This window comes from Delphinapterus leucas, chromosome 14, assembly GCF_059928025.1.
Source record: "Delphinapterus leucas isolate spDelLeu-1000000601 "Yukka" chromosome 14, BTC_Dleu_Yukka2, whole genome shotgun sequence".
Lineage (NCBI taxonomy): Eukaryota > Metazoa > Chordata > Mammalia > Artiodactyla > Monodontidae > Delphinapterus > Delphinapterus leucas.
Genome location: NC_143142.1, coordinates 62,585,659 through 62,606,653, shown reverse-complemented (window position 1 = coordinate 62,606,653; position 20,995 = coordinate 62,585,659). Strand labels below are relative to the sequence as shown.

Below are 20,995 nucleotides of genomic sequence, written 5' to 3'. Positions count from 1 at the left end.
TTCTCCTTTCCAACCAGACTTTGGATCTGAAAGCAGGATCCTATCATCGGCAGGGAAAGAAAGATTTTTGTGTCTTCATTGAGCCCAAGTGGTTGGGATACTAGGGTCAGGAGAGGAACAAGGTTCTGTGCCTAACTTTTTCTTTATAGTAACTTTCTCTTCCAGAGATGAAAGTTTAAATATTAATATAAGTCAAGACAGCTAGATATGTAAAATGAACTTCCACATACCCATCACATGGATTCAACACATGATTTGTCATACCTGCTTTACCCTTTTTTTTCTTTTTTGGCTTCTTTTTGTTTGCTGAAAGATATAAAATCAAATCCTAAACCTCATGTCATTTCGCCCAAACATATTTAGTATGCTTCTCTTTTAAAAGTACATATTTTCTCAATGCCATTATCACACTTAACAATGATTTATTTATGTCATCCAATTTCCACTTCATATGAAAATTTCCTTAATAACATAAAAAATGTCCTTGTACTTTTGGTTTTATGTGAATCAGGATGCAAACAAGGTCCACACAGCATATTTAGTTGTTATGCTTCTTTAGCCTCCTTTAATGAAGAGCCATACCTAATCCCTTTATTTTTTCATGCCATTGACTGTTGAAGGAACTGGGCCCAATGATCTATAAAATTTCCACACTCCAGACCTGCCTGTTTGCTTCTTCTTAGTATCATTGCTTCCTTATTCCCCATATTTCCTACAATCTGGAGGTCAGCTCTAAAGGCTTGATTAGCTTCAGGTTCAACATTCTTTGGCAAGAATGCCTTATAGGTGGTATCAAGGCTACTTTAAAATGGGACCTGTGTCCTTCATATTACATCACAGCTGTCTCAGTCTCACTGATGCTCACATCTAATGGTGGATCCAGGGGCTGTCTACTCGATTCCTCCATTGTAAATTTACCCCATCACTCTTCATCTAATGGCTTCTCCCAGTGACGATCAATTAGGGTTACAAATGATTTTCTAATTGTTATTTCTTATCCACTTATTAGCTAGAATTCTTCTGTAAAAAATTGTCCCTCAGGCTATTTGATTACCATGAAATATAGTTCATAAATGAAAATCGAGATAAATGATTAATTCTTCTCCTTAATTCCAATCACCCAGATAGCTTTTACAACACTGAACAAATTATAACAGAGTGTTTATTTTCTAATTCATCTTGTTCTTCTTGCTTGCTTCCGCCGAAAACTCTGATGAAATCACAGAATGAATTTATATATTTTCTTTTGAATAATATAAATTCATAGAAATATAAAGGACCACAGAAATCACGTATTTTAACCCAGTCACATTGCTCAAGTAAGGAAACTGAGGCATGGAGACATGATAATACGTTCAGTATGGGGGGTATGCTGGGAATGCAGTCCAGATTTGCCAAATCCATGTGTGTCATTCTGGGCATCCTAGTTTGGATGATGTACATGTGAAAGTGTTTGTGGAAGAATAATAGCTAGATTCTTGTATTCTTTAATAGCTAGGACTGTGATGGCTCCATAACTCATTTCAAATCATCTATTTATCTTGTTTAAGAAATTTTGTTTACCCACATGGACCTTAGCTTGACCAAAAAAAAAAAAAAAACCTGAGAATTCACTATAGAAAGTAAATATAATTTATCAATTCTATGTTTATTGAGCATTAAGTCAATATCCCTGTGGTGCAATCAAGAAGTCATAAGACATGGTTCCCACACCTTAACATCTAACTGGAGAAGTCAGACATACAACGTAAAATCACCATAAAAGAGTTAGTTCATGTTCATGACCTCAACAGCAAAGATTTCCCGAAAGCCATCTGTGTCCATAGCCAAGTGAATGGACACATGATGAATGCCGTGGGACTGGGGAGTTTGGAGGGTTTCATGGAGGAGGTGGGACCTAAGTTGTCCAGAGGATAGGTGGGAATTTAGGGCAGGGAAATAGCTTGGAGCCTTAATGAAGAGGAAGGAAACGCTCAAGTGGTGCTGAATAAATCTGTCTAAGTAGGGTGGAGGATTTGCATTAGCGGGGTCTTCCTTATTGAGGTAAGGAATGAAGTGTATGGAGACAGGGTGAAGAAAGCCCTACATATGAAAACACAGAATTGGGCCCTTTTTTCCCATCAGGTATGGAAGGCCACTGAGGAATCGCAGGTAGTAGATGGCATGATGAAATCCAGGGAGCATGTAGCAGTCAGTCTCTCTCCCACTCAGAATCTGCCCTCTCTTGGCTGGAAAGATTGGGACCCCATGCTCATTCAGTTTTTAAGCTTTTTTCTTATGGTAAACCTTAGGACATTTGGGATAAAACAATCAATTCTACTAGGGCAGGCCTCTGCTCCCTGGTGGGGCTTTGAATTATTTTCCCCCTCCACTCACAGAATGTTACCACCAGTGTCCTTCTTCCTCATTCTTCCCTATTCACTAATAGTGCACACTCATGCATTCAATGAACATTTGTTGAATAATGTGCTATAAGCATTGCTCTAGGCACTAAAATATAGTGGTGGATATATCAGGCAAGACCCCTGCTTTCATGGGGCTTACAACCTAGTAAAAGACAGACAATATATAGAAAATGTGCAAGGAAATAAAAACAAAATTATTTCAGATTGTGAAATGGGTATATGTTGATGTGATGGCAAGTAATTGAGGATGAGGAAACCTCTGCAAATAGTGTGGTTAGGAAAGGTCTTCCCAAAGACAGGACATTTGATCTGACGCCTCAGTGATGAAACACTATGGGCGTTCAGAGCCTGGGGTATATTTTTCCAGGCAGACCAAAAAGTATATGCAAAGTTTCCAAGGCAAGACTGGATTTCATATATTAAGGTACTAAAAGGCCAGTGTAAGTGAAATATAGTAAGTAAAATTGCAAGTAGTATGAAATGAAATCAGAATGGAAAGGGACAAAGTCATGTCGATTCTTAGAGTTGTTAGTGAGCTGTTTGTATTTTATTCTGAGAGTGCTGGGAAGCCACTGAAGGGTTTTCGATGGAGAAGTCACAAAATCCTATTTACGATTTTAAAAGATCACTATGATGCATGTAGAAGGATAGTAATTATACCATTGCATATAGAAGTAAAAGTCTGGCTAGCAACTAATTATCCGTCAATAAGAACAAGGTAGAAAACTTCTTTTGTGCGCATACAATGGAATACCATGCAACTGTGAAAAATGATGGGAAGATATTTATGTACTGATATAGATTGTAAGTGAAACGGTAAGATGTCAGGCAGTGTGGAGTGTTTGCTATATTTGTGTCAAAAAATAAAGTAGGACTCTAAAAGAGGAGACTTTGTAAAGAAATGGATTCTCTAATGGTGCGATTCAGATGGTTCCCTATTGGCCTATGGTGGAGACCATCCAGGTAGTGCTGGCCACACAACTAGCCATGCTATAACTGTCGGTCTGTCAACTTCTCTGGTGCCTTCACCAGCAGAACCCAGCCACATGGCATCAGCCTGCCCAGGGCTGCCTGCTCCCATGTTTGATAGGTTATTAGTCTAGAAAGTTGTAGTAGGATCCTTGTTAATCACATCCAACATTTCCAAAACAAGGCAACTAAATAAGCAGTGAGCATGAGGCTGAGAATGAAGCTTCTTTATCTCAGAATGGTTGGGGTTAGCCTGCTATTTACCATGGAAGAAGTTTCTTTGCAGAGTCAGACTTGGAAAGAGAACTGGGGATGGGGTGAGACAATGCCATGCTTTCAGAGGAGAGAGGAAAGGGGGATGCAGAGGGAAGGGAGCAACCTGCCAAGAAGCACCAGGGCAACCCGGGCCAGGTAGGCTCCTCCTCTGGTTGTCTTCAACCACACACTGGGGCACTGAATTGCCTGTGGATAAAGTCAAAGCCAGCCCAGAATCCACCCTTCCCATGAGCTCACTGTTTTGCTCTGTCACCACCCTGCCTGGAGCTCAGGAAGCGTAATTCAGGAGTGAAACCTGCCCAGGACGTACAGCAGGGTGAAGAGTGCATTCCAGCAACAGAAGTGATCTCATGATGACCCACCTCTCCGGTTAATGTCATCCCCCTCCACTAACACTCACACACACTTATGCACACACTAACACAAAATTCTCATTGATTCCCATTGATCATTATTGCCATGATATCATAGAAACACCATCATCCTGGAGAGAAGATGACTCTGATACATTAAGCCAAGGTGTGGCTCTGGGACCAGCAGAACCAGGAGCACCTGAGAACTGGTTAGAGAAAGAAATTCTTGGACCCCAGGACCCCACTACAAACCTAACTGAATCAGAATCTCTGGGGGTGGGGCCCAGTTATCTGTTTTAACAAAGTCCTCCAGGTAATTGCCATGCAGGCTCAAGTTCTCAGCCTTGGCTACACATTGGAATCACCTGGGAAGCTTTAAGGACTGTTGATGCCTGGGTCACACTCCAGAGATCCTGTTGTAGTTGATTTGGGTAAGGCCTGGACAGGGAATCACCTCATTCATATTCACACACACACACACACACACACACACACACACACACACACACACACACACACACGGTAGGGGATTGGGGGAGAGCAAAGAATATCTTCCACTGGGACATCTTCCAACAGGACCAACGATTTGTCTTCTCTTCCTCTGCCTCCCTCTTCACTCCCTCTTCCTTCCTATGTTCCGCTCTGGAAGCCTGTTAGGACTGCTTCCATGGGTCTGACATGCACCATCTCTAGGCTGAATACTTCGAGCCTTATTAAGCAGTTGAATTAGTGTATGATAGTATCAGGAATCATCTCAGAAAGCAACCAATTTACAAACTTACAGATGGAACTGGCCCTAATGCAGGAAAGTCAATATATTTATTGAGTTTTAAAAAATTTATCATAAATACTGACATTTTAAAATAAAGCACCTTAAGTGTATCTAATAGAATGTAAACACTCGAGCAGTTTGATGCCCACATTTATCCACTTAAACGAATACCCAGACTGTTACTAGTCAAATATTTTACATCATTTCTTAATCTTTTTGAACTTATATTCTATGTAATTCTGAAAAGATGAGGAACAGGGAGGTGAAGTAACTTGCCCAAGGTCACATAGCATGTATATGGCAGCTCTGGATACAAATCCAGATATCTTGCTTCGGATTCTGTTATTTCCATTTATTACTAACCATTTGTTATTTACATTTTGAATTTAAATAAAACTTAAAATATGCATGCCAAAAAAATTTTGTTGATAAAATAACTCACCACTTTTTAACTCGACAGAACTATTTTAAAATTTAACTTGTTTTAGGACTTGCTGTTTAGGACTTGCTGTTAGGACTAAAACATAGTAAAGATCTATGTTTTAAAACATATGAAGTACTTTTTACACTGGGAATGAAGCTATACTAGGACTGCCAGTATGTATGCTCTGTCCATGAGCCTTAATATCTACTCCCTGCGGACTGGGCGACTGGAAGTGTGTGTCCACCTTTGTGTGTCTCTTTGTGTTTATAACCCTTGAGACCAATGGCAAGATCTAGAGTTGTTGCTTTGAGCAGTGTCTGGTCCTAGAGAATGGCTTTTTGGTGGGAACAATGGGACTGCCCCCACGGCCCCAAGTGGCACGAGAAGGCAAGATGTGAGACCAGAATATAAACATGCCTTCCTTGTAGGGTTGCCTTGTGGACATACTATGGACATATACATATTAAAGGACATACACGACCCTCTAAGAGTTCATGAACCCAAGTTAAGGATTTTGCAAAGAGAATTATAGCCTCTGGGCTAGAAGTGTCTCAGAGATAATCTAACCCAGCCCTTCATTTCATCAACAAGGAGACAAAGGCCCAGGAGGACAGAGAACTTGTCCAGGGCCACACAGCCAGTGGGCAGGGGGAATGGAAGTCTGATAGGGGAGGGAGAACACGTTCAGCTCCCAGTCCCAATGTCTCTTTCCTACAGGGATATTTCCTGGCTGGCACCTGAGCTATGTCGACGTGAAGGACAATTCCCGCGATGAGACCTTCCGTTTCCAATGTGACTGCTGGCTCTCCAAGAATGAGGGCGACAGGCAGACAGTCCGTGACTTTGCCTGTGCCAACAATGAGATCCACGATGAGCTGGAGGAGACGAGTACGTGTGGAGACCGGTGGGCCCTGCTTAGATTCAGCCTGGGCTGAATCTTCAGTTAAACAAGAGTTAGCTCAGGAGGGAGGTGGGAACAATGTTGGAAAATCTAAAGAAGGAACTCTTACAGCTGCAGGGGAATCAGATGCCCAATGAAGGAAATAATATTGGAGAGGTGCATAAGTAAGCACCCTAAATGTTGTTTCGTGGACCTGGAACAGCCAAGATACTGGTACCAGCTCATGGCCCCAAATCACAGGGACTAATCAGGTAGAGGAAAACCCACGGGGGATAAGCTTACTCTGCCCTGAGGGCTGGGCTGGGCAGTTTGATGTGATGCTCCCTCTGGTTTATTTTTCTGTCATGGACTCTCTCCAACTGATGTCTGTGACAACAGCCACCAAATCAAGCCTTCCTGGAAACAGAATGTGCAGGGCAGCCAGCTTCTCCACCAGCCACTTTCTCTTTGGTTCCTTCCTCAGGGGATGTTTAAAGGGAAAGAGTAATTGGTCCCTAAGGTGGATGGCCATCCAGGACCAGGGAAGTGTTTCTTTAATACAGATGCTAGTATCTGCATCCAACAGATTTGACAAAGGCTTATCAATAGCAGAGCCTGATGTGAAGAAAGGATCTTCCAACCTTAGTTATTAAGGTAACACTAGCTGCATGAAGACATAAACCCCCAAATCTCAATGGCTAAATACAACAAAATTTGTTTCTCACTCACATAATAAACCATCCAGTGCGAGTGTTTGGCAAGAGGCCTTCCACACTGTGATTCAGGGACTCTTCTCATCTGCCTGCCATTTTCAACACGTGACTCCCACATTTCTTGCAGAGGGAAAAGAGAGCATGGAGAAGGCACACTCCCCTACCTTAACATATTAACTCACATTCTATTAGTCATGCAGCTCCACCTAGATGTAAAGGCATCTGGGTAATGCCATACCTGGCTGGACAGTCACTCCCTGGCAAGCACTGTACACCACGTGGCAAGGGAAGCGTGGATCCTTGGTGGAAAGCCACTCAGCCTTCTCCGCCATGCCATCAAAACTACCCAATGATGGACTTAGCTACTTCAAGAGGCAGTGAGCACTGATGTCCCTGGTAGCATTCAAACAAGGGCCAACTACTCATCTATCAGCTTTACTGCATGGGAATTCCCGCCCTAATTCAGAGGGTGAACTCTCAGCTTCTGTAATTGCACTTACTGGGAAGTTACTGGGGGCCCAGTTTTATTTTAGATGCTAAGTGTGATGCACACTGCTTTGTGATTTCTAGTTTATTTGTATGGACCTTTGTCCATGTGCAGTTCTCCCTACACAGCTGTAAGCTCCCAAAGGTCAAGGACAAAATCACTCATGTTTGTAGCCCTCTGCAGCTCTCTAGGCTTTGGGACTTAGTGGGTACACAAGTCGTTAGTGCTCAGCAAATGGAAGAAGATGCAGTCGGTCGTTTTCCTTAGAGCCTCACAATCTCATTAGAGGGAGAGGCTAATATACAAATGCCAACACAAGCAATAGAGGCTCCTTGGGCCATTGGTGTTCAGGGGAGAAGAGATTCGCCAGGCTGGGAGAATAACCACTGAGTTTCCTTCCCAGATTTCCTGCCAAACAGCTGCTAAGACCTACGGGATTTGGGTTGGCAGGGAGATGGGCAGAGGGGAAGCATCACTTGCATTATTTCCAGAAGGATGTGTGTGAGCTAGAGATGGGAGGGCAGGGACACGGAGCCCAGGAGACGGCCTGGATCAGTCCGTCTTTACTAGGAGCCTGCAGAGGGCAGAGTGGCGCCTTCTAGGCTGCCCACAGGGGGAGAGACAGTGACACCCGTGTCCTAAGATGGAGGCTTATCCTGGGGAGAGCCAGGGACGCAGTTCAAGCCAATCATTTCAACCCTCAGCTAATTTTATTTAACCACTTGGCAAATACTTATTGAAAACCTACTAAGTGCCACGGCCTAGTGTGGGTTCTGGGGACACGCTAATGAAAACCTACTAAGTGCCACTAAGTGTGGGTTCTGGGGACACACTAATGAATAAAGCAGAGACCCTGCCCTCATGGCACTTACATTCTGTGTCTGTGTCCCCAGGGGCACCTCTGGGCGCTTGACTTGTGAGAATAAATATGCTCTCATACTTGAACAGAGCTTCACGTGTGTGAAAGCATTCCACACGTCCCCTGCTCTCACCAGGTCCTCACCACCCCACTCCCACCCTATGAGCTAGATAGGGGGCAAATTCACCCCTCTATATCATAGGTAAGGAAAACCAAAAACCAGAAAGGTGAAGTGACATGTCTAGGGCCTACCCATAGCTATTAGGACTCATATATCCTGATTGCTAGATCACGACTCATCGCACCACCGCAGCCTAATTGGGCCTGGCTGGTACTCCAGACTGATCCATTGCCCCACCTTGTTTAGCTTCCTGTTTTCTGCCTTCACCTCCAACTCTTTTTTTTTTTTTAATATAAATTCATTTATTTATTTTTGGCCGTGTTGGGTCTTCGTTTCTGTGCGCGGGCTTTCTCTACTTGCTTCAAGTGGGGGCCACTCTTCATCGCGGTGCGCAGGCCTGTCACTGTCACGGCCTCTCTTGTTGCAGAGCACAGGCTCCAGACGCACAGGCTCAGTAGTTATGGCTCACGGGCCCAGCCACTCCGCGGCATGTGGAATCTTCCCGGACCAGGGCTCGAACCCGTGCCCCCTGCATTGGCAGGCGGGCTCTCAACCACTGCGCCGCCAGGGAAGCCCCGCCTCCAACTCTTGTGAGCGGTTCCTGAAGCAGCTCCCCATCCTCTGCAAGCATCTGCCTCTGCAGGTGATTCCAATGTGCAGGCAAAGCTGAAAATCATCGGCAGCCTTCAAATAACACTGATGTCGGAGTCTCACCCCAGAGGTTTTGTTGTAATCACTCCTGGCTAAGCCCTGAACAGTAGGATCACATGCTCATATGTGCATACACATGCACACAGCACACACACATACATGCACACCCTCATGCATGCACACACACACACACACATGCATACACACATGCACACCTGGGAGGACAAAAATATCTCTCTCTGGAACATCCTCCAACAAGACCAATGTCTCCCTCTTTACAGCCCTCCTCCTTCTTATCCACCCGCACTTGAAGCCTTTTAGGGCTGCTCAGTCAGCCTTATCTGCAACATTTCCAGCCCAAATACAGTCCAACTTGATGGCCAACTCCCCAAGGATGGAAGACTCACTGCTCCACAAGGCAGCCCTGCTTAAAAAAAAAATTCATCTTTATATTTACGTTCTTGAAGTTTCTATCCTTTGGCAGTCCCAATGGGATGGGGTCAAACAGAAAATTTCAGAAGTGGTCAGGACCCTTGTTTGTACATGCCTGAACCCCACCCCTAAGCTGGCTCCAGCAAAAAGGGAGCATATTGGTTCCCAGAACTTGGAAGTTTCAGGTGGAGCTGGCTGGGACTTGGCTGTCTCCAGAGGCTACAATGGTTTTAGTATGTCTTTGTCCCCCTTTTCCTCTTAACTGTTTCTTTCTCTACATCATGAGAAGATGGCAGCTGGTACCCGCAACCCCACTGCCTTCTAACTTAACAGCTTCGGTGGAAGGGAAGAGAGCATCTCTTAGGGAATAATTCTGACTCTCCAGGCCCAGGACTCTCAGCCCCATGCAAACCACATGGTAGGAGCTCGCCAGAGAAGGGTCCTGACAACATGAGTTGGGGAAGGTGACGTGGAGCAGTAAGGTCCTGATGCCCACCAGATGCCCAGGCGTCCTCTGGTGCTACTCCATGGAATCAGGTGCCCCTGCAGTCCTGGCCTCAAGGCAAACACCTGTCTGTTCAGGAGTTGCTCACCTGATAGGATGTTGGATCCTCTCGGTGCATCCTGGGTTGCTGGTTCATCTCCCTCTGAGGGTGCCACGCCCAGAGCCCAGACAAGATGTCAAGGGTAGCCAGATCTCCTCTCTCCTCTCCTGCCACCTGAACCACATTCACCACATTCACTGGCTTTGCTGGTGGCCCCTTCATGTGAGGGACTCGCATGGTGGCTGCTGAGCCACTTTCTCCAGCCGGGCTGGTCCTGTATGGGTGTTGGCCCCAGGGTGAGCCTCATACGGACCCCTCCTAGGCTGGGCTCCTACCGGCCCCACTCTTTCAGGTCCCTGGTCCTCCTCTGTCTTTTCCTCCCAGCAACCTATAAACAAAACTGAGAGTCATGCCTTCCACATTTTTATCAAGCCATTGATGAAATGACTTTCCAAGGTGGACATATGCTGATTGAGAGACCGTTGATGCAGCTGGCCGCATTTGTTTCTAATCTGTGTAAATGTCCTCACTTACACACCTTCCTTCTCTACCTTCTCCCCGGGGCTATGAGGAGAGGATTGCTTATGGTCAACATGCGCTGCTTCTCGAATGGTCCACTTGAGTTGATCGTAGAGAGCAAGTAGGTTCCTAGCGCTCCCTGCCTCCTCTCCTGGGCTCTGACAAGCCATTTCCCCTACAATGCCCAGGATCCACTTTGAATTCACAGGTGTCTGGTTTGCAGAAATACTTTACCGGCTGCTGGGAAAGCAGAATGGCAGTGGGACCACCCCCTCCCTGCAACGGCTTCGAGCCATGGGCAGTGGCTCAGCCATTTCACGTCCCTGGGCTGTGAACGGTTGGGCCTGCAGAGCCCCGCTCTTCTTCCAGGGCTTGTGCTGTGGATCTCTTCCCCTATCGTGGGCATTTTTGCCCTGATTCATTCTACCTGTGACTTGAGAGGAGTCACAAAGGCAACAGTTTGCTGAGAGGCCGGGATTGACGTTACATGGAGCTGTAGGCACAGCCATCCCTTCTAATTGTCTTTATCACATCTCTGAGATAAAAGCACAGAGATCAAACTATCCCTTTGGATCCAGAATCCCAAATCCTCAATGATTCACTTACTGCAGCAAGAGCTGTATGCACAGGGAAACCTCCAGACAAATATTGTGTCCTCCCGTGTGCCAGCTCCATCCCAGCCTGGTCCCTGGGGAGTGGGGCTGGATCATGTGGATTTCAAGCCCCTCTCATGCCCCTCAGTATCTTTGCTTACGCTGCACCCTCCTCCTAGAGCATCCTTCGGTTTTCCGCTGATCATAATCCTGGCTCTTTTTCAAGACCAAGCTCATACGCCATCTTCTTCATGAAGCTTACTGCGATTAGCCCAATCATTCATTGTTCACTCAACAAATATTTATTGAGTGCCTATGTGCCAGGCACTGTTCTGGGCTCTTGGGATCTATAAGTGAGCAAAACGAAGACCCCTGCTCTCATGGAGCTTACATTCAAGTGGGAGGGGGGAATACAATAAACGGTAAAATAATCAGTAAACTCCTTAGCATGTTAGAAGGTACTAGGTGATAAGAGAAGATAATAGAGCTCAGTAGGGCAGGCGCTGGGAAAATCAGGCAGGAAGTGTTGTTCAGGTGGTCTGGCAGACTCTGTGAGAAGGTGACATCTGAGTAGGGAGGAAGGAGGGGAGGGAGTGAGTCAAGCCAACATGGGTGGGGGTGGGGAGAGAAAGGGGACATGCTCAAGGCAGAGCTCTGAGACCAGAGTGTGCCTCCTGTTCTGGAATGGCACGGAGGCTGAGCAGAGCGAGCAAGGGAGAAAGTACTGGAAGGTGAGGTTTGAGAGGTAATGGGAGCCTGCTTTACCCTCCCTCCCATGCTATTTTGGCCCTTCTTTTAAGGTTATTCTGTCCTGTGGTGCAGTCGGTGTTTCTGTCTGGGGCTAGAGATGGGCTCTAGTGTCGCCCAGAGTCTAGCCCAGTCCTGACACTTGGCAAATGCTGACATGCTTGTGGGAGCTGCGGGGGAGGGAGGTCGTGGTGCTGAGCATGACACCGGAGTGAGAGCCGAGACAAGACAGGGAATGAGACTGCTTGCTACAGAAAGTTCGAGCCAACTGGATCTTCCCCTCCCCTTTCTGTAGCTGGGCCCCGCCTCTCCTCCCTTCTCTTTGCACACCGTCTCCACTTTGTATCTCACAGACTCTTCCACCCCTGAGAACCGGGCCCCAGCGTCTCTCTGAAAACTCATCCCAACCTCATGGATCCCGGAGGCAGAGGCGTTTGGCCCTTCACTCCCAGTGGCTCCCATGCTTGCCAGGAAAAGAGATTGCTACTATAAACAAAATGAGGACACCACTCTAGACCCCAGATTGAGGCAGGTTCTATTTATAGTGCCTCAGTTGTAGTGATTTTAACCTGCGCCCCACCCCAACCCCCTTAAGGCTGTGATCTAAGACCAGATGTAGGACCTGCAAGGAGTGGCCAGTTTGCTCCTGCTCTGATGGTGAGTGCTGCTTCCCCTCTACTGACTCTCTCCCACCTTTTCCACCACAGCCTATGAGATCATCATAGAAACCGGCAACGGAGGCGAAACCAGGGAGAACGTCTGGCTCATCCTGGAGGGCAGGAAGAACCGATCCAAAGAGTTTCTCGTGGAAAATTCTTCTAGACAGCGGGCGTTTAGGAAGTAGGAAGAGGGGTGCCCACAGGGGAATGTGGATGGGTGGGGCGCGTAAGAGAGGGACCCCAAGAACCAACCCTTTTAGTGGGGGCCATAAATATACAAATGGGCCTAACCAGCAAGAATTTATTGAGTGCCTACTGTGTGCCAACCCCATTCGAGCTCCAACGGATGAAACATGGAGATTTAGAAGAGGGAAGAGAGGGGACTGTCATTTAAAGAGAGCCCCCTCTAAGAAACTAGAATCTATATTATTCCAACTACTAGAAAGAAGGGATAATTTTGTAATATGATAGAAGTGCTAATTATGGCTACAATGGCAATCATAGTACAATATATAAATGTTTCCAAGTGACATGTTGTACACCTTAAATTTACACAATAGTATATGTCAAATGTATGTCAATTTTTAAAAAGTTAATGGAAAACTACAACAAAGATCAGTTAATAAATTAATTAAAGCAAGCCCACTCTGCGGCAGGGCCGGGAATCACACAGATATTATCCTGTGTCCGTGCAGGTGAGGAGCTCACAGTCTAGTTGAAAAGGGAGACATTCACCCATAAGAATGCAGAAGGATCATATAAGACAGCGTAGACTTTTAGGAGGGAGGGAGGGGAGAGCCTCTAAGATGCTTTATAGGAAAATCAAAATTGGGTCTCGTGTAACAGGTGCCTCTGCTCAGCACTCCCGGCTGCCTGCCACACGCCGGAGACTCTCACCGCCTCCTGCACGTCTGAGCCACCTCTGAACTGCTCAGAAGCCCCCTTCATCTCCCCGCTCTGTCCAGAATTGCCTACATAAAATCTCCCCCTGCCATAACCCCACTGTACCTTCTATTCAAACCCCTCTGAGTGGGGATGGTTGGAGCTGACCCCACACCTGCAGACTGCCCCTCCCCCTTCTTTTCCACTGCCCTTTCCCTCAATGAACCCAGCCAAGTCAGCACTCCCCCCAGAAATGTCTGCACCTCCAATCCCACTGTTCCCATCCCTTGGCTTTGCCAAGTCAGATCGACATCAGAGGACTCTTCCCTTCCCCCGCCTCTGCTCTCTGAATCTCATCACCCTCTTCAACCCAATGTCCAAGGCCCAGGACCTCACCCACCTCCAACACCATTCGATATTACCAATCATTGATTCCGGAACCAAGTAGCCGGAAGGGCTTTTTAATGGTTATGATTGTCTTGTTCCGAAACTAGACTGAACCCTTAAGCAGTGGAGACCTGACATCAGGTCTTGCTTGCTATTCTATCTCTGTTCTTCAGACCAGTGCTTAGGTTACAGTTGGCACTCAGTAAATGCTTACTTCCTTTAGTGGGCATGGGCAGTTCTCACTGGCCATATCTTTGCATCCTGCAGGGGGACCACGGACATATTTGAGTTTGACAGCGTCTATCTGGGAGACATTGCCTCCCTCTGCGTGGGCCACCTCGCCAGGGAGGACCGGTTCATCCCCAAGAGAGAGCTGGTCTGGCACGTCAAGACCATCACCATCACCGAGATGGAGTACGGCAATGTGTATGTCTTGGGCCTCTGCCCTCTTCCCCAGGAAGTGCCACGCAGTCAACGGGGAGGGCCTGTGGCCAGACCAGATGGCAGGGTGTGCGGTGTCCCCTTTGAGGTGAGGTCACCTCACTCAGGAGGCGTATGAGGCAGGAAGGGAAGAGGCAGCTACACTGCTTCTGGAGCTTTCTGAACCAGAGTCTTACCCCAGAGGCAGGGGACTAGACTGGATGACCTTGGGTGCTCCAGTGATGCTTCTTTGGAAGGAAAGAAGAGCCAGTCAGACAGGGCCAGACGGCTGAGTCTTTCCTTCCCTTCCCCCATGATCACTGTATAATGATAAAGAGATACAGCTTTGAAGCCTGCTGCTCCACAGTCAGAGTGAAAGCCCGTCATTCCTGTGGGCAGAGTAGAGACCAGCTGGAGTAATCCCATGGCCCACGGGCCCTGAGGACCCCAGATAAGGAGATTTACATTTCCCCCACCAAGGCCTTCTGGGAAGTCAGGCATTTCTGCAGGATTAAGGGTCTTAGTTACCTGGGTAACAGTTCACAGCCATCAGTTTTTCTAATTAATACCACTTGGTAACCACGTTGGAAGACAGAAAGAGCCCTGAGGCTCTGGGAGGCAGGAAAGACACTAAGAAGGAACCGGGAGATGAGCAAGGGGAGGCCAAGGGCAGCGCATGCCTCGGGGAGGGTAGGCCCAGAGAGCAGCTAAGGCAGCTGGACATCCCCCCAGAACCACTGCCGCCCCCCCCCCCCAGCTCCCCTCGTGCCCCTCCCGGCCTGGCCCTGCTCCTGGCAACGCCTCTCACAAGAAGCGCATGGGACAGAAGCAGCAGCCCTGCCTGACCAGGCGGGTCCCAGCTTCAGGCTCCAGCCTTCAGGAGCCCAGCTTCTCAGAGAAATGTCTGTCCACGTTAGACCTGCCACCTGCAGGCTCCCTGGAATTGGCTGCCTCTGACCAAGATTCCACTTTGGGGATTAAGCAGGAAAGGTTCTCACATTTGAACTTCCGTCTTAGCCATCTCAGGCTGCCATAACTGAATCTACAGACTGCGTGGCTCAAACAACAGGCATTCTTTTCTCACAGTTCTGGAGTCTGGAAGTCAGAAATCAGGGTGCCAGCAGGGTTGGGTTCTTATGAGGCCTCTCTTCCTAGCTCACTGTGTACTCGCATGGCAGAGAAAGAGAGAGGGAGATCTGGCATCTCTTCCTCTTCTTATAAGGGCACTAATCCCATCATGAGTCCCCACCCTCAGGACCTCATCAAAACCTGATTACCTCCCAAAGCCCCCATCTCCAAATACCATCACTTTGGGGGTTAGGGGCCTCAACATGTGAATTTGGGAGGAGAGAACTCAGTTCATAGCAGCTTCCCTCTCGGGCTGCAATGTTTGTTATTTATTGCTCTCTTTGAGAAAAGAGCAATAAATTTACAACAGTAAATTCTGTAAGAGCAATACTGACGAGGACTTGAGAGCTGGGATACAGGGGCCTGGAAGAGTTCCAGCTCACCCAGCGAGCCAGGGCCAGGTCAAAGCCCCTTCTGCAACTTGAACTGTCTCCCTATGGAAAGGAGCGTGGCTGCTGATACTGCGCCTCTGCAAATGCTCCAAATAAACAAAACAATACAATACAATAATAAGTCACCACCTGAGTTAGCTTTAAATCCACAGTGTTGGCTGTGAGAGAGAGAGCCAAAGAGCTCAGCACCACTCGGCACCTTCTAGTGTCAGGAGGAAGGGGGTGAAGAACTTCCCATCCCACAGTCCTGGGGCCGTTATAGGATTTTTCATCCAGTGGAAAGAATCTGCCACTCCCGGTGAAGCATCTTTTCCTACATTCTCAAGAGTGTGGCCTTTTGTCAGCACGGTGCTTGGGCTGGAAGGGGAGGGAGGGATGTCCATGGGGTGGGGATCTTCCCAAAGGGGAGTGGGTGCAGAGCGTGCAGATACCCAGGTGCTAGAGCTGTCACGGATCAGCCGTGTAGCCTCAGGCCATAACCCAGCACCTCTCAGGGAAGAGAGCTCGATGCCTTCTAGAGTCTGGTGGGAGGGGAAGGATGGCAGGCGTTCCAGCCTGGAGGGCTCTCAGAAGTCATACTCCAGCCTACCTACCTGCGCTGGGTCAAGCCTGTGATTCCTGGTGTATGAGAACCTCCCCCCAACAAAATATCACCTCTATACAGAGAGGGGACAGTACAGGGGTGTTCCATCATTGTGGCTATTTTCGTGTCACCATTCTAGAACACATTTAAATTCTGCCGTGTAAAGACCACTTAAATAGCACTGTATATGGATCCACAGTTCCTTTCTAACCAGCATGTTGGACCATAATATTTGGATTTCCATGAAATACAAATTAATTTGATCTCAATCTCATAAACACAACAATCTCAAATTTTTATGTTCCAACCGATTCCAGTCCTGACTCTTCTTCAGCGTTTCTGACCAGCTCTTTTTCGTCACTAATATCCTCAGGACCTTGGTGGAAGGACACACAGAGAGGCTTTTGTTTCTTTTTTTTTGTGAGGGGGGCGGGGTACACGGGCCTCTCACTGTTGTGGCCTCTCCCGTTGCAGAGCACAGGCTCCAGACACACAGCCTCAGTGGCCATGGCTCACGGGCCCAGCCGCTCCGCGTCATGTGGGATCTTCCCGGACCGGGGCACGAACCCGTGTCCCCTGCATCGGCAGGCAGACTCTCAACCACTGTGCCACCAGGGAAGCCCTGTTTCTTTTTTTAAAAAACCAAAGTGGAATCGTTGTTTTATCCCATTATCATATATAATGCATAATCATTTTAAAATTCAAATAAGGCAAAAAAGTGTGTAAAACAAAGTAAAAATTCTCTAAAGCCCTACCCATCAGAGATGGCCATCTTGAGCATTTGGTGACTCTGTTCTCTCTGGCATATTTCTAATGTCTCACACACACACACTGTTCACAGAAGTGTGATCATATTCTACTTGGTTTTTTTAACATGTTCATTTTTTTGTTTGTTATTCTCTGCCTTGCCTTTATTGTCACCCATGACCCTACCCCCATTGCCAGTGGGAACAGCCTGGCATGTTCTTCTGCAGCTGGAGTCTTAACTCCACAAAGCCCTGAGGTCCCACATTTTGGTGATCTTATAATTACATCTATTAGGAAACATTTCCTTATAACTACACCAGTGAATATTTTTCAGCCATTAAAAACAACAAATTAGGTTTCCCTGGTGGTGCAGTGGTTAAGAATCTGCCTGCCGGGCTTCCCTGGTGGCGCAGTGGTTGAGAGTCCACCTGCCAATGCAGGGGACACGGGTTCGTGCCCCGGTCCAGGAAGATCCCACATGCCGCGGAGCGGCTGGGCCCGTGAGCCATGGCCACTGAGCCTGCGCGTTCGGAGCCTGTGCTCCGCAACGGGAGAGGCCACAACAGTGAGAGGCCCACGTATAGCAAAAAAAAAAAAAAAGAATCTGCCTGCCAATGCAGGGGACACAGGTTCGAGCCCTGGTCCGGGAAGATCCCACATGCCGCGGAGCAACAAAGCCTGTGCACCACAACTACTGAGCCTGCGCTCTGGAGCCCGTGAGACACAACTGCCAAAGCCCACGTGCCTAGAGCTTGTGCTTCTCCACAAGAAGTCACTGCAGTGAGAAGCCCGTGCACCGTGATGAGGCATAGCCCCCACTCGCTGCAACTAGAGAAAGCCTGAGTGCAGCAACGAAGACCCAACGCAGCCAAAAATAAATAAATAAATTTATTAAAAAAAAAAGAAAGATTTAAATATGTACCAGAAGACTTGGATCAATTCCCAGGAAGTATTGTTGAGTGAGAAAAGTAAGATATGGGAAAGAATGCATTATACGATGCCATTTTGTAAAGCGAACACTGACGTCCCGAATGTGTCCGTGTCTATGTGGGTCTGTGCAGGGTTGGGTGAAATGGAGGGAAATTTGGCAAGATACATCTACAGCTGTTACATGGGTTATCTGAGGTGAAGGCGAGATGCAGGAGGGGTACGGAAAGAGAAAAAGGAGATAGAGCCAAGCAAAAAGGAAAAGAAAAAGAATGCATTTAGAAGAACACCCATATGATCACAGGATTTTTGCATTTATATAGAATTATGTATATTAGTGGGCATTTGCATAAAGAAATACATTTTAAGTGAATGTTTAAGCAAGAATGCGATTATATCTCCCTCTTAGAAAGTATGGTATGTAACAACAATCTAGATTTATCAAGTGACGAGTTGGGGGCAGAGAGATCTCAAGACAGAGTAATGATTTCTTGTGAAGTGTCTTTAAATGGCTGGCTCGTCAGGTGGCCGGGCAGGCTGTCTCTGGGCCCCAGCTCTGTGTCAACTTGTGCAGTGACTTCTCTTCTCCAAGCCTTCATTTCCTTTCTGTGAAATGGGAAGACGAAGTCTACGTATGACTCAGGGTTGTTGTGGGAGTTGATGAGATGCACGAATGCAAAGTCCAGGCATTTAGTGAGCAAGCAGAAAACCAAGTTCTTTTTGCTGTTATGTATTTTCATCTAAAAATTGATTTTGCACCACTGGGCACGCCCTTTCAGGACTGTGTTCCTGAAATCATTAGCCAGCGCCAGGATTGCTTATTTCCAAAGCTGTTATTTCCAAAGCGATTTGGATGGGAAAAAAAACATGGCAGTTGTTCAGTCCAAACCTCTAGCACTGCCAGTGGGAAAATCAAAGTCACATAGGTAGTAGGTGGCAGGGCTGGGGCAGACCCCAGGCCCCCTTACACCCTATGCAGTGTTTTCTCACTGTGTCCTCTGACTTCTTTCTTGGTAATTATTGAACTCACTGTCATTACCCAGAGGCTAACATTGTGGCGGGGGGAGGGTGTAAAGAAGGGACTTTTTGGTCCAAGACCATTTCTCTTGGCCCTGGACTTGCTTCTGTTTGTGGTAGCTTCTTCAGTACTTTGTACTGAAGTACTTTGCACCCCTTTGTACTATGTTGTCCATGAGCACATGCGTGTATGTGTATGCACACGCAACACACACACACACTCATAGTTCAACTCAGCCAAGTGCGAGGGTTTTGGGAGCATACATTTCATAGCTACTTTTCCACTTGGCTTTGCCTGAGATTGTTGTTCTGGATCCCATAGCGCCTCTGAAGGTGACAACACTGGGTAAAATCATTCATCGGTCCCTTTGAAGGGGCAAGGGGATCAGCCTGGTTGGCGTGGAGTGAGCTTAGAGAAAGGCAGACAGCAAGTCAGAAAGGTAAACGCTGGGAGGAGGGTCGGATCATGTAAGGTCTTGCAGGCCTTTGTAAGGTGGTGATTTTTATTTATTCTGGGAAGCCGGTGGAGGGTTCTGAGCAGAAGGATGACATTCTTGGGCTTACATCTCCACAGGATCACTTGGATGCTGTGGAGAGGAGTCACGATAAGTAGCGAGGAGCAGGCAGACCAGTCAGGAAGCTGACACGTTCCAGGTCAAAGATGGTGGTGACCTGGATGAGAGGGGCAGCAGGGTGGAGAGTGAGATAGCGCATACCTTTTCAAGTGGGCTGATTCTGGGCCTATTGTGAAGATGGGGTCAATGGGAATTGCTGGTGGATCGGATGTGGAGTGTGAGGGGAAAAGGAAAAGGAAAATCAAGGAGCAACTAAAATTATGAAGATGTCACTCACTGTCAACTCTCAGATAAACGAGACCCATCTTCACATTTTAATGCAGACATTTCCTGCCCTAAGATCCTGTCACCTGGGGAAGGAACCACTTGTGGATGCCCAGGGTCCTGGGGGAGGGCGTGAGCCTTGGCTGGTGTGCACTAACCTCCCCGACTCCCCCCGCTTCCAGGTACTTCTTCAACTGCGACTGCCTCATCCCCCTCAAGAGGAAGAGGAAGTACTTCAAGGTTTTTGAGGTCACCAAGACTACGGAGAGCTTTGCCAGCAAGGTCCAGAGCCTGGTGCTGGTCAAGTACGAGGTCATCGTGACGACGGGCTATGAGCCAGGGGCGGGCACCGATGCCAACGTCTTCGTGACCATCTTTGGGGCCAACGGCGACACGGGCAAGCGGGAGCTGAAGCAGAAGATGCGCAACCTGTTCGAGAGGGGCAGCACCGACCGCTTCTTCCTGGAGACGCTGGAGCTGGGCGAGCTGCGCAAGGTGCGGCTGGAGCACGACAGCAGCGGCTACAGCTCCGGCTGGCTGGTGGAGAAGGTGGAGGTCACCAACACCAGCACCGGCGTGGCCACCATCTTCACCTGCGGCAGGTGGCTGGACCAGAAGCGGGGCGACGGGCTCACCTGGAGAGACCTCTTCCCTTCCGTATGAGGGCTAGAGGCCCTCGCTCCCCCTTCCCACCAACTTGTCCCAACCACACCCGCTACCCCCCACCTTGGCTTTCAGCAGTCCTTTCCCGAAAGCCTCCTGGAGCTGGGACTGGGGCCAGAGCTCCATGGTCCTTCAGAGGCCATTGTGGGCAACGGCTTGTGGGGTCCTACACCCTCTCGGGTCTCCTGGATCCAGATGAATCCATCAACCTGTGTCATAATCCGTTGCTGCACAAAAATAACTTTTTGCATTTTCTTTTTCAATAATAGCAGTGACCAGGCTGAAGCTTGCTGCCAGGTGTGGATGGGAAATTGGGGCTTCACCCAGGGGATAGAAGTGGGGAAGAAGAGGCCATCAAGATGATGTATTTTAAGCAAAAACTAATTAACACTTTTTTCCCAGAAAAGCTGGGCTAATTAAATTATTACCAACCACACCCTGCAAAGGACTCATCTGGGCATCTGCTCACTTAGATATGCATCCTTTTTCCCAGTTTCAATAAATCCAGGGGCAAACAGAGAAAAACATCAGGAGGAAGAATTTTAGCTGGAAGGATTTATGACCCTGTGAACAGGTACATGAGCCTTTCTGTCACTTTACAAAGG

General features: G+C 47.7%; 1 protein-coding gene across 1 annotated transcript in view; it reads left to right on the top strand.

Moving 5' to 3' along the window:
* Positions 1-20,717, top strand: part of LOXHD1 (lipoxygenase homology PLAT domains 1) — a 201,731-nt gene extending 181,014 nt beyond the window's left edge. Inside the window, exons 38-41 of the mRNA XM_089895136.1 lie at positions 5,917-6,087; positions 12,454-12,586; positions 13,942-14,100; positions 19,910-20,717. Of these exons, the coding sequence (XP_089751262.1) occupies positions 5,917-6,087; positions 12,454-12,586; positions 13,942-14,100; positions 19,910-20,390 (944 nt within the window). The 3' untranslated portion in view covers positions 20,391-20,717. The remainder of the gene's footprint in view (positions 1-5,916; positions 6,088-12,453; positions 12,587-13,941; positions 14,101-19,909) is intronic.
* Positions 20,718-20,995: the final 278 nt, after the last annotated feature.